This window comes from Miscanthus floridulus, chromosome 1 (genome assembly GCF_019320115.1).
Source record: "Miscanthus floridulus cultivar M001 chromosome 1, ASM1932011v1, whole genome shotgun sequence".
In the NCBI taxonomy this organism is placed as follows: Eukaryota; Viridiplantae; Streptophyta; class Magnoliopsida; order Poales; family Poaceae; genus Miscanthus; species Miscanthus floridulus.
Window position 1 is genome coordinate 165,729,704 of NC_089580.1, and position 15,742 is coordinate 165,745,445.

At 45.9% G+C, this 15,742-nt stretch overlaps 1 protein-coding gene, 1 non-coding gene and 2 pseudogenes across 13 annotated transcripts; all 4 read right to left on the reverse strand.

Moving 5' to 3' along the window:
- Positions 1-2,863: 2,863 nt before the first annotated feature.
- LOC136546687 (transcription factor bHLH140-like) lies at positions 2,864-10,486 on the reverse strand. Of its 12 annotated transcripts, none has more exons than XM_066538728.1 (10): positions 9,760-9,983; positions 9,477-9,593; positions 9,131-9,304; positions 7,921-8,097; positions 6,578-6,787; positions 6,322-6,470; positions 4,900-5,855; positions 3,955-4,654; positions 3,681-3,851; positions 2,864-3,396 (listed from the first exon to the last, which is right to left on the reverse strand). In XM_066538728.1, exons 5-10 carry the CDS (start codon positions 6,633-6,635, stop codon positions 3,064-3,066), a joined length of 2,367 nt encoding a protein of 788 aa, XP_066394825.1. In that variant the 5' UTR covers positions 6,636-6,787; positions 7,921-8,097; positions 9,131-9,304; positions 9,477-9,593; positions 9,760-9,983; the 3' UTR covers positions 2,864-3,063. The 12 variants fall into 12 exon arrangements, with proteins under 12 accessions (XP_066394825.1, XP_066394818.1, XP_066394813.1 ...); XM_066538721.1 differs by having other exon boundaries at positions 6,578-6,813; XM_066538716.1 differs by having other exon boundaries at positions 7,027-8,097.
- On the reverse strand, positions 6,972-7,043 carry TRNAH-GUG (transfer RNA histidin (anticodon GUG)). The gene has a single exon. It is a non-coding gene; the product is annotated as a tRNA-His (tRNA).
- LOC136546763 (uncharacterized) lies at positions 10,343-11,266 on the reverse strand (annotated as a pseudogene).
- Positions 11,267-12,073: 807 nt separating this feature from the next.
- Positions 12,074-14,267, reverse strand: LOC136500851 (dnaJ protein ERDJ3A-like; annotated as a pseudogene).
- Between the last annotated feature and the right edge of the window lie 1,475 nt (positions 14,268-15,742).

Consider the following 15,742-nt stretch of genomic DNA (forward strand, 5'->3'; position numbering starts at 1 on the left):
AGACGTACCCTCCCCTACAAGGAATGGGAAGGGTCCTGACGCCTGCAAGGACGAGCCAATGTCTGTCAGCGCATCCTCGTTCTCCAGGTTGTCCCAATCGATATCGTCGGCTACCGTTTCTTCTTCCTCCATCACCTCGTCGTCGTCACCATCGGCATCGTCATCATTGTTGTCGGTGTCCTCCCCTTGTTCCCGTGCCCATAGCTTCCGCTGCTTCTTCCTCTTCTTGTCCTTCGCCTTCCTTAGTCGCTCGCCCTTGGCGTGATTCGCCGCCCTCATGGGCGAATCCCTCAGCAGCGGCATCGGGTGATCCATGAGGATGAGGTCCCTCGGCTGGTCCCACCCCTCTCAAAGTTAGTCTCACGGGGCCGAAAAATCAATTGAAGAGAAGGCAAGAAAAAGGGAAACTTATGAAGACAACGTAGCCTGGCTCCGGCCGCATCAGAGGATGCCCCGACACCGGGTAGACGAAGTCAAGGGCGGCACCCGCGTTGTCCCACAAAGGCTCCATCGCCTCCTTGACGTGTTGCGCGATCTCGGAGTTGGAGAGCGTTCCCTCGGCGAGCGCCGTTCTGTCGAACAACACCTCGGGCGCCATCGCGTATAGCGGGGACGCGCACATCAACAACGGCGCCACCCTCCTCGCGTGGTAAGCCACGATGATGCCCAACCCTTTCAGGACATTCTCCTTCAGGATGTGGATGTTGGTGATGTGGTCTCGGATCTTCTTCTTGTCCTTCTCCGGGACGCCCCACTTCCTCCACTGCTCCGGGGCCTCTTCGATCAGGCACCCGGTGAACTCTAGCAGAGGGACAGCGGCATCATTCTTGAGGTAGAACCACTGCGAGTGCTACCCCTTGTTAGACGTCGAGAGATGCATGGACGGGTACTCACCGACCTGATTGTTCTAAAGTTGGATGCCGGCGCACCCCATCGGCATGTGCAGCTCCTGCCTACCGCCCTTCTCCCTCTTCTTCTAGAGGTTGACGGTGAAGAAATACCTCCACAAGTCGAAGTGGGGGCTGATCCCTAGGAATCCTTCGCACAGCATGACGAACGCCGCCATGTGCTCTATCCCATTGGGATTGAAATGCTATAGCTCAATCTTGTAGAAGTGCAGTGGCCCCCGGAGGAATTTGTGGGCGGGGGTCACGAGCCCACTCTCGTAGAAGTGGGCGAACGACACCACGTAGCCGTCGAGCGGCGACGGTGAATCCTCGTTGCCGGGCAGCAACCACTCCTCGGCCGAGGTCCGAGCGCGGAGAAGACCGCGATGGACGAGGCCCACCAAATCTCACGGCTATACCCCCGAGGGGTCCGATCACGACGAAAGGGAATCGCCGTCCCTAGGACACGCCAAGGGCGACAAAAGAAGGCCAAGGCCCTCAGAGTTCTCCCATTCAAAAAAGCCTCCAAAGGAGTATTCTACTCCTCCGCAGGCTCGAGGGCTACTGTCGGGGACCAATACTAGGGTACCCGAAGAGGAGGAGCTAATGGTCATCAACATTGATTCATCCGAGCAGTCAAGAGCGCGACTACAGCTCCAACCGACCCCCAGGTGCGCGGGCTCTGTCTCGCCCGACCTCTGGGTTAGGGCCCCGCCTCACCCGACCTCTGGGTCGAGGGCTCCGCCTCACCCGGCCTCTGGGTCGGGGGCTTCGTCTCGCCCGACCCCTCAGGCGCGGCTCCTGACAGAAGCCCGTACCGCCGCCAACCACTACAAGCCAGAAAGTACAACCCAAGGTCAAACTTTTGGCATCGTGCAGGGAGCGAGCACATCTCAACATGAGCCGTGCCTGCGACATGTCACTCTAGGGAACTCACATCACCAACAGTGACGGACGCGTGGTCACTATGTTGCCTACTCCCTGTACGGCCGCTGACCAGCATGCTGGCTCGCCGCATCGCCCTCCGGGATGGAATGGGACTTCAGCGGCGAACAGGCGCCCGGCATGGAGCCATCCCTGTCACCATCTGTAGTGTCGGCGGGACCCGCATAAAGGAGAAGAAAGGCCCGACGGTCCTGGAAGCCTTCCTCTCCTTGGCTCTTCTCCCTCTTTCTCTCTGTGTAACCTGCTCTTCCCCTTCGTTTATAAAAAGGGGAAGCAGGACACCCCAGGAGGGGGGACGACAGTTCACCACTCTACACGGCTGTAGACAGCAAAACACACGCCCTAACACACCTTAGGAGCACACGCACACCGGAGACTTGGGACCTTTCTCTCTCAGTCGTTTGTAACCCCTACTACAAACTTTCAGTGCTAGTAACACGAGCAACAGCGACGAACTGGACGTAGAAACTTTCTGCCCAAACCAGTATAAACCTCGTGTCCTCTAAGCACACCATCCGAGCCAGACACGTAATACTAGAAATTTACTAGTTGGTAACTCGAAACACCGACAAGTACCAGTAGAAGGATGGAGTCATTCTTGTGATGCACCATCTCGTCCAGAATAGATGGATTCCTTATTCTTGTGATGCACCATCTCGTCCATAATAGAGTGATTCCTCGAACTAAACATGGCGTTAGTTTTTACTCATTCCATTTATTGCCTCTCCTCTACACCAACCATTGTCTTTTTTAAAGTTAATCATTCTGAAGTTCAGCAAGTTAAAATATGTCGTATTTAAGTTGTTCTTCACCTACAAAAGGTTCAAATTTTAAGCGTTTTTATATTTATATGATTTTAAGAAAATATATATTTTCTTTTGAATCTGAATCCAGTCCATTCTTATAAATTGATTCTATCTGATCTGTCTGAAAGAATCTGGATCCAAAACACTTTTTCAAGAACCTGGATCCCTAACACACCCTAGTTTATTTTACCAAATTTTAATATCGATCCAATGACCCAAGTCAAATGGAGCTTCCATCCCCAATCTTCAGTAAGCACGCAAACACAAGTAATGGTCTCTGAAAAGATAGGTTCAGAGCAAGACAGGATTCCACACTAGTTGGAAACCAAAAAAAAATGGAAAAAAAAATTGATCAAAACTATCCTTAGGCAAGCACGACATGCAAAATGTGTGTGCAAGGACAACTGATCATCGAGTTCTAACATCTAAGTGCGGTCCATATGCATCGTAGAGGACAACAGCCTGTTTTTCTGCAGAAGATGGGAAGGGAAGGAAGATTTACAGATGGCGATGTGGGATTTCAGCTTTGGGATGTTTGGATGAGCGCTCCTGCACCTGTGGCACCGGAGTTCCATTGCGAGTACCTTTTCATCAGTGCTGGTGGTTGTTGATCCATTTTGTTCAATCTCCTCAATGACATCAACAGAATCACGGAAAAATGATGTGGTGAAGGAGTTCCAATGTTTCTTATTTTTCAAGCTTGCAGAGTTGAAATCCTGGCTAATGATGTGAAGATGCAATTGTCGCATTGATGGAACCTGTAATAAATAAAAAAACAAAACATGTGAAATTGCTCATGCCACAACTAGTGTTTTTCGAGAGGAATGATGGATAATGAACCCAAGCATAACCAATTTCTTTGGTTTGAGAAGTCAAATCAGTTAGTCCATCACATTATCCCTCATAAGAAAATGTTTATATAAATTGGGTAATGAGGTTATCACACTACAGTTCTGGATGATCACATGCCATGATGCAGTTCCTCAACACACTCTACTTCTCAAGGAAAGTTCAAGGAAACGAACTTGAGTTAGGATCATACCGAATGGTATCCAAGTCTGAATTCCAAAGCCGCATCTTCCTCTAGGAACTTCTGTGCCCACTTCACCCCAGCTGAATGCATCCTCCTCAACAAAGGCAAGTGTTCTTTCTTGACATCTGCTAGAGAGTCAAGACCATCCATTCTAGATATCACCAAAATATGCCTTTTGGCCTGCATATATAAAGATTTTTGCTAAGATGACAACTGGATCACTGAATATCATTAAGAAGCACACAATAGAAAAGGTGTGTAATTAGAAAATTCCATAATAAACCTTTGGATAGAGATCTTTCAGAACAATATATTCATCTGATGTCTCCAGGATAGAATCTGAGTTCTTGTACTTTTCTGGGTTCATGGCAAGTTCATAAAGAGACTGGGCCCAGGATCCCCAAGTCTTACTGGTAACCACATCATTCCTTCTGTTGTCTACTTGTCTAGTTTGGCTTGGAACAGCAGATGAAGTCATGGCATCATCATGGCAATTTGAAGCATTAACCTTTGTACACTCATGCTGTTGCTTTGCAGTCATAATGGGTTGAAACAACTTATGTTTTTTCATCCTTTCAGATCCATGGCTGTCCTCTCGCTTCATTTTTGTGTCATTGGGAGATGTCCCTCCAGATGCTGACTTTTCTGCTCCAGATTCACTGTTCTGCTTTCCCATGTAGCTCTGCACAATGGATGCAAAATTCTCAAAAAGTGAATTGTATGCTTCACGAAGAATCTTAGACCCTCTGGTATAGTCATTCTTAAGATAGTCTGGTCGCATTGGATTCATATTTGGCCCAAGCACATGTATGACATGGGTCACACCTTCCCGTTGACGCAGAGGAGAAGTTGATGGAAGTGGAACAACAACAGAGGTTCCTGGCCTCAGTGCATCAGCACATTTTTTAGTTGCATGTTGTAAAGATTCTCCAGCAGCATTATATATTGCCGCATTAACCCCTCCACCTCCAGGTTTTAGCCTCCTGCATTAAAAGGGCACAAATATCATCTCCCTGTCTGTAGTAAGGTTACTGACCTTCTCCAAAACAGCCAGTTTGGTTCGCCCAGAAACATAATAACACAACTTGTTCAAAAAAAAAGAAACATAATAACACAAGATTCAACAAAAGAAAAATATTTAGACATAATGCTTCCCTTCTAGATGAGGAAACGTAAATTTAAGCAGGTACATAGGAGTACCAAATATTTAAGTAACCAAAATCATTACCAATTGGCAGCATTACCAATCACGCTGCATTGAAGACCTCCTCTTGTGTGCAACTGAGTGATATCTCCCACGCATGTGAAAAATCTGTTGGAGTCAATGCTCTTCTTAGCAGCCTTCTGTTTGACCAATGACAAAATTCTTGATTTCTCGCTCAGGTCTACAAGAACTAGTCTTATATTATCAAACTTCTGCAAGAAATTAGCAGCTGTGTCCACTATAATATCAGATGCTCTGTCAAGATCAAACTGGAAGTCGGCAGTAGAAATAGATGGAAATGCCAGAGTACGGGAACCAACATCACAATAATCACTTTCTTTAGCATGCTCTTCATTTTCCATCTTGTCATTCAACCCCTTCTCAACTTCCATTGGGCAGGCAAAACCAGCTTCAACATTTTCCTGTTTTGGCAAAGGATTTTGCTGTGCTGGCTTTATTTCTGTCAATGCAAGCTTAGGTCCACTAGATGTCTCAACACTGGAAGCATCAGCTTTCTTTAGAAACTTCATTATACCAACTTGTACGGGTCTTTTGCTCTTCTGACCAAAAACTCCTGATGGAAGACTATCTGAAGGCCCTAAATCATTATACAAGTCAACTGCTTTTTTAATGTCGCCATCATCATTACAGCACATGATCCGACTGAAACCTTCTGTGAGCAAGGGTGTCTCCTTCTTTTGCAGCATGCGGTTGACAACAAGGGCAGCCTTCCCACCCTGCAGATTGCCGTCATGACCCTTTCGGCTCACTGCACGTGAGATACAGACCTTTGCAGGTAGATCCAGGGAGACAGCATGCACATCTGCGTGCAATGTGCTGCCCAGCTTCACAAAATCAGCACGCTGCTCGCGTTCCAAGTTACAGCGGTCAATGAGAACACTCTTGCCCTCCTTCAAAGCATCTGATGCAGCCTTCAAGCACTGTATTTTTGTCCCAGCTTTGCCGTTCCCAATTGTATCCTGGATAACAGTAAGCACCAAAACAGAGTTCTGTCAATCTGCGCTGAACTGTTGTGTTAGTTAATGAACAGGTGAACAGCCATGTAAAACACCGTGAGTAAAATTGTCAAAGCAAGTTGATTGGGAACAAAGACATTAGTATTTGAGATTCTCTGCTTCCCTATGTGTGATGGCATCCTTATTTTAACATACTAAATTGTTATTACAGTATTTATCCAGTAAGCAGTGAAGTAAACAATGAAGTGTCCACTGAGAGCACAGATGGACTCGCAAGACGCAACGACGAAATTTCGACCAAATCAAGTGTTGTTTGGCAATAATTAGCCCTCAACTATTCAACAAGTGTTGCTTTTTTTTCAATTAACTAGCACATTGTCTTGAAACATCACATTGTATATGTAAGGGATAACTAGCAAATAGCAATTGTCAGCACATTTGCACTGACCAAGAGCGACGGAGGACCCACCTGGCAGACGCGAACCCAGTGGCGGCCGGCGGTGGAGCCGCCAACTACGGCCTCGGCGAACGAGGACTTGCCGCTGCCCGATGGGCCCACCAGTACCACCACCACCTCCTTGCGGCCGCGCTCCTCCTCCTTCGTCTCCGCGCACGCGCCTGCACCGACGATTCGAGACAGCACGCGCTAGGGTTTAAGCAGCGACGGCGGGAGCTGTTCGATTAGACGAACGAAACGGAAAAAAAAATCTTTGTCTCGGGCGCACCTATGGTTGCCGACGGAGGTGGTGGAGCGGAGCTGGAGCCTCCCGCGTCGGGATCCATCTAGCAAAATGGACGAACCACAGGCTACCGCGATGCGCAAAGGTGGGCGCGGAAGAGGCAAGAAACGGAGGAAGGGCTGAAGGCCGGAGTGGTGGAGGCAGCGACGCGGGAATCGGCGGGTTCTGGCCGTCTGCGGCTCAGCACGATCGAATCTGATACGTCGGTTACGCAGCACGGTCTAATCAGACCAGGGGGACAAGGGGAAAAAGGAGCAATTAACCAAGGTAATCAGACCAGAGGGGGTGTGTGTGTGTGGGGTGTGGGGGGGGGGAGATAAAAAGAGCAATTAACCAAGGTAATCAGATCAGACGAGGGGAAAAAACAAAAAAAAGAACCTGTGGCTGCTGGGATTCGAGCCCAGGTCTCTACGGCCACAACGTAGAATTCTTACCACTAAACTACAGCCACTCTGTTGTGCATCTCCATGACCACGATTATTAGTCCTCTATGAAACATGACACCAGCATTGTGCAAAACATCCATCATTTCTATGTTTTCTCAAAAATCTGCGCCAAACCAGTGTCGGCGATCAAATATAGTACAGTACAAAGCCAGGCAGTTCTCTCATCTAGCACTTGAAGAACCACCGCCCTTTATTTATCCCCTAATGGTCCCATTCGTTTCGCTGAAAAAATAAGCTGAAATACTGTTTCGGCTGATTTGTGGTGAGAGAAAAATACGGTTCCGACTGAAAAGTACGGATGATAAGAGAAACTAGCAGGAACCCCACGCAGTTGCGCGGGGTAGCAATCTGTAGCATATAACTTTGCTCATTAAAAAGTTGAATACTTTTGACACATTAGTATTCTTATATACTGGCACCTCTGAGATTTAATCACATTTCACAATCTTGTCACCATAAAATACAATGTGGTTATTCGAAATTAATAATATCTGAATTCTTGCTTATGCTTAGGCAATCCGGGATATACTCTAAGTGAAACATTGTGCAAACTGAAGGCACTGTAGGATAAAAGGAACAGGCATGAGGTGAATGTCAATTAGCAAACAATAAGCACATAAAAATGAAATGTCAACAGGGTTGACAGAACTATGCAACATGTTTATGAAAAAGCCATCGACAGAACGCTAGTTTTTAAATTGACAATATACTTGCAAATCAAAAGAGATGAATTGTTGTATTCAGGAGGTCATGTATCTAACTATTTTAGTTGAACTGTATTGATTATGGCTGAAATAACTAAAAAAATAAGAAATTGATAAATGCTGGACTGTAAATTTGACGATGGTGTGTCATAGTACAGTTCATAAAGATTATACTTACCAAAATTATGCAAAGAGAACATGATGATGGATGAAGCAATTATTTGTTAAAGGAAATTACATCGCTAATAATATTGGGAAGAACTCATCATGTAAGAAATGGGGAGATTAGATGGAACTGCCAGAACAACTGGAAACTGACAGTAACATCTGCATACATGAAGGTAATGCCATGAACCTGTATTCAAGTGCAAGAAAGCAATAGTTAGAGCAATTGGGTGGATAATTAACAAAATCAAATATAGTGTAGCAAGTAGAAGGAAAAGAAAATTTCAGTAAGATAAGTTGTCCACTGCTGTTTGTAAAAACCGGAATGCACTGATCCAAATGCAATAATCTATGACCATTTTTAAAAAAGGCTTGTGATTACTGAAAACGAATTGGTTGTTAACCCACTTGGCAGGCAAGGGTCATCATGGGAATGTTTCAGCAACAAATAACAACTGCAAATCGCAGGTCAGGTTTGGTACAACCGTGCAATTGCCAAACTATTGCCCTTCTTTTCAACGATAAATTGCTTATCACTCTGAACCTTTAATATGCAAAACAAATGATAAGGTGGGTAGCTAGTGAATGATCAGCTGAAAGTGGCACTGAAAGAAGGAAGGCCTTATGACTTTCCTGTACAGTCAGCAGGTGAGCCGCGATTTATTGGACTACTGCCAGCACAACCGTCAATTGAAATGGCAAATTAGAAAGTTAGAAAACAAACATTCAGATATTGGATAGATGGAAAGGAGGTAAATGTAAGGAAACAAAGAAAAACAGAAAGTGGCATTTTATTTTAATGATTTTGTTTGCAGACCCTATACGTCACTATTCTGGCATCGTAATCTAGAAGTATGGGTTAAGTGTAGAAAAATACTGAACCTAAACTTACAGGATTGACATCCCTGCAAGATAGGTGGCTTTTCTCTATTTTTTGCATGGTACAACTGGAACTGACACTAACATGTACTCAGTTCCAGTATATACACGAAGGCAATGCCATGAAAATGTAAAGTAATACTTAGAGCAATCAGATTTCAGAGTCAATTAGCCCAGCTGAATGCATCAAGCATATACATAGGAAGGGCATACCCTGAATTAGAAAACACGTAATAGTGCAATAGTATATAGACGTCGAATAGGCACATGGGTACGTGCTTTGAAAGAAAAATAGTACACTACAAAAGAGATTGTGTAGCAAAAACAAAAGAATGGATTTGTACCTTCATCTTAGCATCGTGATTGGGGAACTTCGCTTGAGCAGACCTGATTAATGGATCTGTAGAAAAATCATGAGGAGATAAATAGATAAGGACAATAACGTGGATGCTTGTTATCTCTGCATTATTAATTCTGTGCGGCCACACGAAGGTCAGCAAAGACCTGTAGAAACACATCTGTGACCAACTCAGGATCCCTCCAGCACTGGTCATAACGAAATGCATCAAAATAGATATGCATGACAATAGTAAGCATCATTCAGCAGGATTACTACTGAACTCCATTCGTGATGATAGGTAAGACAACAGGACATAGATGCATAATCTGGAAATACATAGGAGCCCTGACCTGACTTTGCGTAGATGTGCGGTAAAAAATAGGGTCTCCATCGGTAAGACAGGCCTATAATGTTGATCTGAATCCATTCATATTTGATCATTCCCAATCCGCTTCAACGGTGGAATCCTGGAAAGTAGGTGGGGATTAGCAACCAATCCGTTCATACTTCATATAAGCTGAAGCAAAACAAATACTAATCGGACGTAGTTCATATAAGTTGAAGCAAAACAAACGGTGCCGGCGACGCTGGTTCACCGTGAACAGAGCGGGTGTGGGGACACGGCAGTACCACCTGCGAGCGACGCAGAGGCATGGGCGGGGCCGGGTTTGAGGCCGGCATCGCATCTCACGGCCGCAGCGGCCGCTATTGTGGTTGTCGTGGCTGCGGCGATTGGAGGCGAGGAAGCAGAAGGAGACGGCGTGCTTCAGACGCAGATCGGGTAGGGGTCGCTGAGCTCGACTCGTCGGCTGGGGAAGACGAAGGTAGCGATCGGGTGGCGCTCTGCGGCCGCAGCGGTGGCGGGTCGACCTACCCTGAGGCGAGCGACGGGTGGAGCGGCGGCGGCGAGCTTGGGGCCCGGTGCGTCGACGGTGTCGGGGGAATGGAGGGGGCTTTCCTTTTTTTATTTCTGTGCTGCCGATGTTTCTGGAGGGCTGAGCCGTGGCCGACGGATGGAGAGTGCCGTGGCATCGTGCGGCTGAAAAGAAGGGGGCGACGTGGCTGAAGGAGGTCATGAAAACCCGGTACTGTACACCGCACGTTTACTGTGCCCGGAACACCCGGAACAGTGTTTTCTGAGAGAGGTCGGAGATTTCAGATTGCACGCCTTTTATACTATTGTATAGATGAACAATCTAAAACAGTCTACGACAGGCTAGTACTCGTTGAAGTGTATGGCGCCAAGCTTCCACACGAGGAAGGCAGTGCCGAACATGATGGTGGTGATGAGCGTGAAGGAGACGAGGAACACGTCCACCCCGAACGGCAGCTCGAACGTCCACCCCTCCTTGGGCATCCCGCGCTTGCTGTCGTCGAACAGGTTGCCCGGCGCCTAAGGCGGCCGCGACCCGCGACCCGCGACCCGCGCCGCCCGCCCCCGCCCTTCTTCGCGTCCGCCTCGCGCAGCGCGTCCAGCACGCCGCTCCCGAACTCCGGCTTGGCCGGTTTCGACGACGACGACGAGCCTTTCGCCGACGGCTCCGCGTACTTGCCCAGCACGCGCGCCGCCCGCTTCGGCGGCTCGCTCGGCGCGCTGCCGTTGGCGTGGCGACCGGCTGCTGCGGCTGGCCGTTACTGCCGGGCGTTACTGGGGATCTCTCGGCGCTGGGAACGGGAGAGGCTGGAGGAGGAGGGGTGTTGGCTGTTGTTTCTTGCGCCGCGGCCGGCGCCGCCTGGTAATTGTCCGTGGCCCGTCGGCAGCTGGTTCTTGCATGCTTGTTATTCCTCGCCGCGTAGCTCAGCCGGAGGAGCTCGGGCGGGAGCTTCTGGAAGGCTGCAGCTGCCGCCGCCTTCTCGAAGGGATGCCTCGAGCAAAAGTTCAGCTGGGTGTAGTACGACGAAGATCTTGGTACTCCTCCTGGCTGTACACATGAGCAGTAGCATCAGGAAGCAAGAAGAAACAAGATGGAGCGCTATGAGTTACTCCGTAGAGAAGAAGCTTACTTTTGCACTAGCCCTGGGCAGGGAGGAACAGGAGCTGAGGCTGGTGGCAGCCATCTTCCTCTCATCCGCTCGGCCATAGCATTTTGTGCTCGAGGCCACAGCTATCTTCACTGGCCTCGAACCGGACTATCGGAGGATGAGGCTGTCCACGAATCGGAGCTGTGGGGACGTTGGCGACTGGATAGATCCGACGACACGTTGGGCTGGGCCGAATTCGTTACACGGCGGTCATCAACCGTAAGCCCAGAGTTGTCTTTTGGGAAATCCTCAGCAATTTTGGCATAAAAAAGAGTCGAGAGCAAAAATTTTCTTGGATCTCCACAGCATTTTAGTTTGAAGTAAACTCTCGGTTCCAATAACATCAAAAGTTTAAACTACTTCAAACACTAAGGGCTAATTTGAAAACTCAAATCCTCTTGGGATCCCTAACTTTTCCAGAATGGAAAATCCATAGGTAAATAATTTGAATAATTATTTAGTTCTTTATGGAGGGTTTTTTCTATCCATGGGTGTGCTTGCTTCCAAATTAGCCGTAATAGACCGTCCGACACCTACCCGTTTGTCATATTAGCTTATCCCTGTGTTCCTCCACCACCAGCACCATGCACGTCACCTGCTAAGTTTCGGTCGCGTCATATATTCTCAGAAGTCGCAAGGCAGACTAACAAAAAAAAAAGATTGCTAGTATACTTGGCCAAGACACCAGAATCTTGTGAAAACAAAAGATAGTATAGAAATGGTCCGCTATATTAGCATTCGCCCAATTACATTGGTAGAGGGAAAGATAAGTCAGTAATTCTGGTTTACCGAACGACAAAACTGTCCAGCAAACGCTATACACAATTTTACTCTCTTCGTTCAGCTATATGCCTATATATGTACAAACCTTAATAAAGATAATAAATGTTAGATCTAAAACTCTTGCAAAACTTGCAACAGTCGTCTACCTAAGGACAGATTTTTGTTTGGTCGGTGACAGTTGAACGTCTCCGTTCAAAACAGATCCCACGAACCTTTCAGCTTCTTCCAGTGTCACCTCGTCCTCGTCGTACACCGCGAACCTCCCCCGGCGAGGCTTGTAGGCGATGAGCACCTTGTCAGATGACTTATATCCAGACTTATCAAACGATGACATGAATGCAGATTGTTTGTCCTTATCCAACAAAGCATAGGAGACTGCGTTTCTGGAATTATAGTTCTGCCCCCTTATCAGAGTCTTCTTAGATATCTGGATGCAATCACCAGAAAAGATTAAGGAAAGAAGAACCACAAGATAATAGATGTTACTATGCATTCAGAAGAACAAGAAAACATGTGCTTCTGCTATCTACTATGATTTGGCTTTTCAAAACAGAAGATATACCTCAGACAGGACTGTTTCAAGCTGTCCCTTGGCTTTGTTTGACCCGAAAACACCAATGATGCATACTGAAGTCTTATCTCCACAGATTTCCTCAAAGTTGGAAGCTGTGAGGAGAGGAACCTTGTTTTCTTCCCATTGACAGGAAGGTTTCTTATTAGCTTGATTCGATGACAGCTTCTTATTCTTCTTCTCAAAACTTTCTAGCAGCGTCTTCAATTCCTTGATACCAGATCTGAGATCTTTCACCGAAATGCCATCCTTCAGAAGGAGCTCCTCACCATTCACGGTTCGGCCAATTACAGCTGGAAGATTCTTCACGCCAAGACTTTTGAGCAGCGGATGAGAAACATCATGAACCTAAACATGCACAGCAGTTTATCATGTTACACATACTTCCGTTGAAGTTGTTTATCAAGTCCTAATAGCATATAAGAGTTTCCCCCTGATTGTTCACCAGCATGGTAAAGGTATGCTATTTTAATGGAAGCTCAATCATCTACTCCATCCGTTCCAAATTGTAAGTCGTTTTAGCTTTGTCCTATGTCAATTTTGTCTAACTTTGACCAAATTTATAAAAAAACCATTAGCATCTACAATATCAAAATATATGTCATGGTGTATCTAATGAATATAGTTTGATGCTGTATATGTTTGTGTATTTTTTTATAAACTTGGTCAAAGCTAGAAAAGGACTCAAAAGGTTGACTTAGGATAAAAAGTAAAACGACTTACAGTTAGGAATGGAGCGAGTAAATTATTTTTCATAGAATTTTTATATTATAACCATTCATTACCGCTTACTGCCCAGAAGTAACTACACCCCACACCAATTGACATCTTAGAGTATGCTATGTGCCAAGTTTTCCCATGTCGAGCAGAGAAATTGTTAAGGCCTAGAATTTCCTAAGCCTGGTAACCAAATGGAGCAGTAACAGCAACAGATCAAATTACTCACCTCAGCATCATAAAAAAATTAATCAATTGCGGAACATCCCACTGATAGCACGCCACATTGCTGGTGTGTCCTTCTTACTCGATAGTAAGAGCACTTGAGGAAGGTTTCGTAGAACATTTAAAGGGAAACTGAATTGGCCAATATCTACCCGTTTGGAGAATCTTGGCAGGTGTTCTTGAGAAAATGTCTTCAAGCTCTTAGCATCATGTTCTCCAGAATACTCATGCAAAGATCCTTTCTCTGTAGTAGCATATGAATAGATGAAGAGGCGGGCCGATTTCCCTATTGAAACACCAGACCTTTTGCTAAGAGATTTTTTATTGTCATAGTTGACCTTACCAGCCTGCACAAATAGAAGGCTATTAGGTATGTATGTCCATGCCATATGTTGAGGAGCGCTATATATTTCATTATCGTTTTTGTACATCAGCTTACCCTCATAGCACCATCCAGTGAATGGACCACGTCCTGCATGACACTCTCTAGCACAAATTGACCTTTTGACTGGGGTGTATAAAATAACAGAAGCCAAGTAGTTCCTTGGTCAGCTACTTCTTTATTGAAAACTTGTGTGGTGATATCCTGAATCTTGGCAGTGCCAGAATGCTGACCAGAAGTTCCAGTGTTGGCTCTAGCTGAGCCAGTTGATCCACCAAAATGGCTAGAAACCATTGATCCACCACCAAAAAGGTTCGAGAAAACATCACCAAGATCAAAACCACCACCAAAGGGGTTTCCACCACTAGCCCCAGGTTTACCACCAAAAGAAAAGGAAAAGGTTTTTGTATTTCCTTGACCACCCATTGTCTGCCATCCATTACCAGATGTGAAATGACTGGACTTGGGGCCACCACCAAAGTATGTATAGCCCTCATGATTTCCAAAATTTCCACCACCAAACCCGGGGTTACCCTTCTCATCCCCGTAGAGGTCATAGTTTTTCCTCTTCTCTTCGTCAGATAGAATCTCATATGCTGCAAAGGTGCAACAATGCTCCTTCAGTATTACAGAAAAAAGGCACTGCTACTCTAATCTAGCATTAGCAGATAATCTGAAACGAAACTAGTTCATGGAATATAGTTACAAGACCCTTATTTGACTGACTATGTCCAACAACAGCACCCAAAATACAAGACCCATTTGACATTTGGGTAGCGCTACAAGCAAAGAGTTCAATACCCAATTTTGGTCTTCTCCAACGCCAGGACCCAAAAGAGAACCATTTCTGCAAAAATGGGTTTCGAGGAGAGAGAATACTCATATTTGGGTTGTGTCTCTCCTGCTACCCAAAATATGTCTCCCGTATATGTACTCTGTTGCAAGCCAATATAGTACCATCGAAGACCCATTTTGGGTTTGGGTGCCCTTATGGGTATTCCTGCTTCCTATATTTTATAGCTTGGGCTAGGTTTCGGTGCTCTTGGTATCCATCTAAAATGTGTCACATTACAGTTGGTAATGTTCGTGGCTTAAAGCATCTGCAGATAAGTAGGAATTGTTGCTTATAATTACTCAATGACAAATATATGTACCTTAAGCTTAAATTCCTTGTTATTTCAGGTCAACAGTTTTTTACATTTATAGGATCCGGACAAGAAAGCAATCTTCACTAACTGATGTTGAAACTTTCAAGAGTTGTTTGCTTCTAGCTCAGCCATCCATTTTGTAATTCTCTTGGTTGTCCAACTTCTTTTGCAACAGAATTGCTCGCCATTCCTCCATGTTGTGTCACCTCACCATCTTAGCCTCTCTAAACTTGCTAACACCCTCTCCAGCTCGCCCATTGCAAGATCAAATGATTCGATGTCCTTCTGTAAACTAAGGAATAACCATGTATGTGTTGCTTAGATATATTCTATGTTTCTCTACTTATATCTGTAGTTAATTTTATTATCCACTGTTATTAGTTTCAAAGTTTTCGTCAGATTATCATCAGCGAGGGCTCTCTGTTCTGATTTACTCCCTCTGTGCAAATAAGGAGGGCGTACCCAGTGCAGAGAGTTCCCGCTCTGTGTTGGGTCTGGAGAAGGGTGTCAGTGGCAAGCCTTACCCTCGCCTGTGCAATGCGAGAAGACCGCGACTCGAACCCAGGACCTTCCGGTCACGGGCGGTAAGACTCTACCGCTTGCACCAGGCCCGCCCTTCTCTGTGCAAATAAGGAGGGCGCCAAATTTTGTTTTGATTTCGGAAGTATGTCAATTATTGTTCTATAAATGAAACTAAGATAAGTTTTTTATTTTATAATGCAGGTTCCTCAAGAGATCCAATCGGAGGCCAAGTATCAAAATTATTTC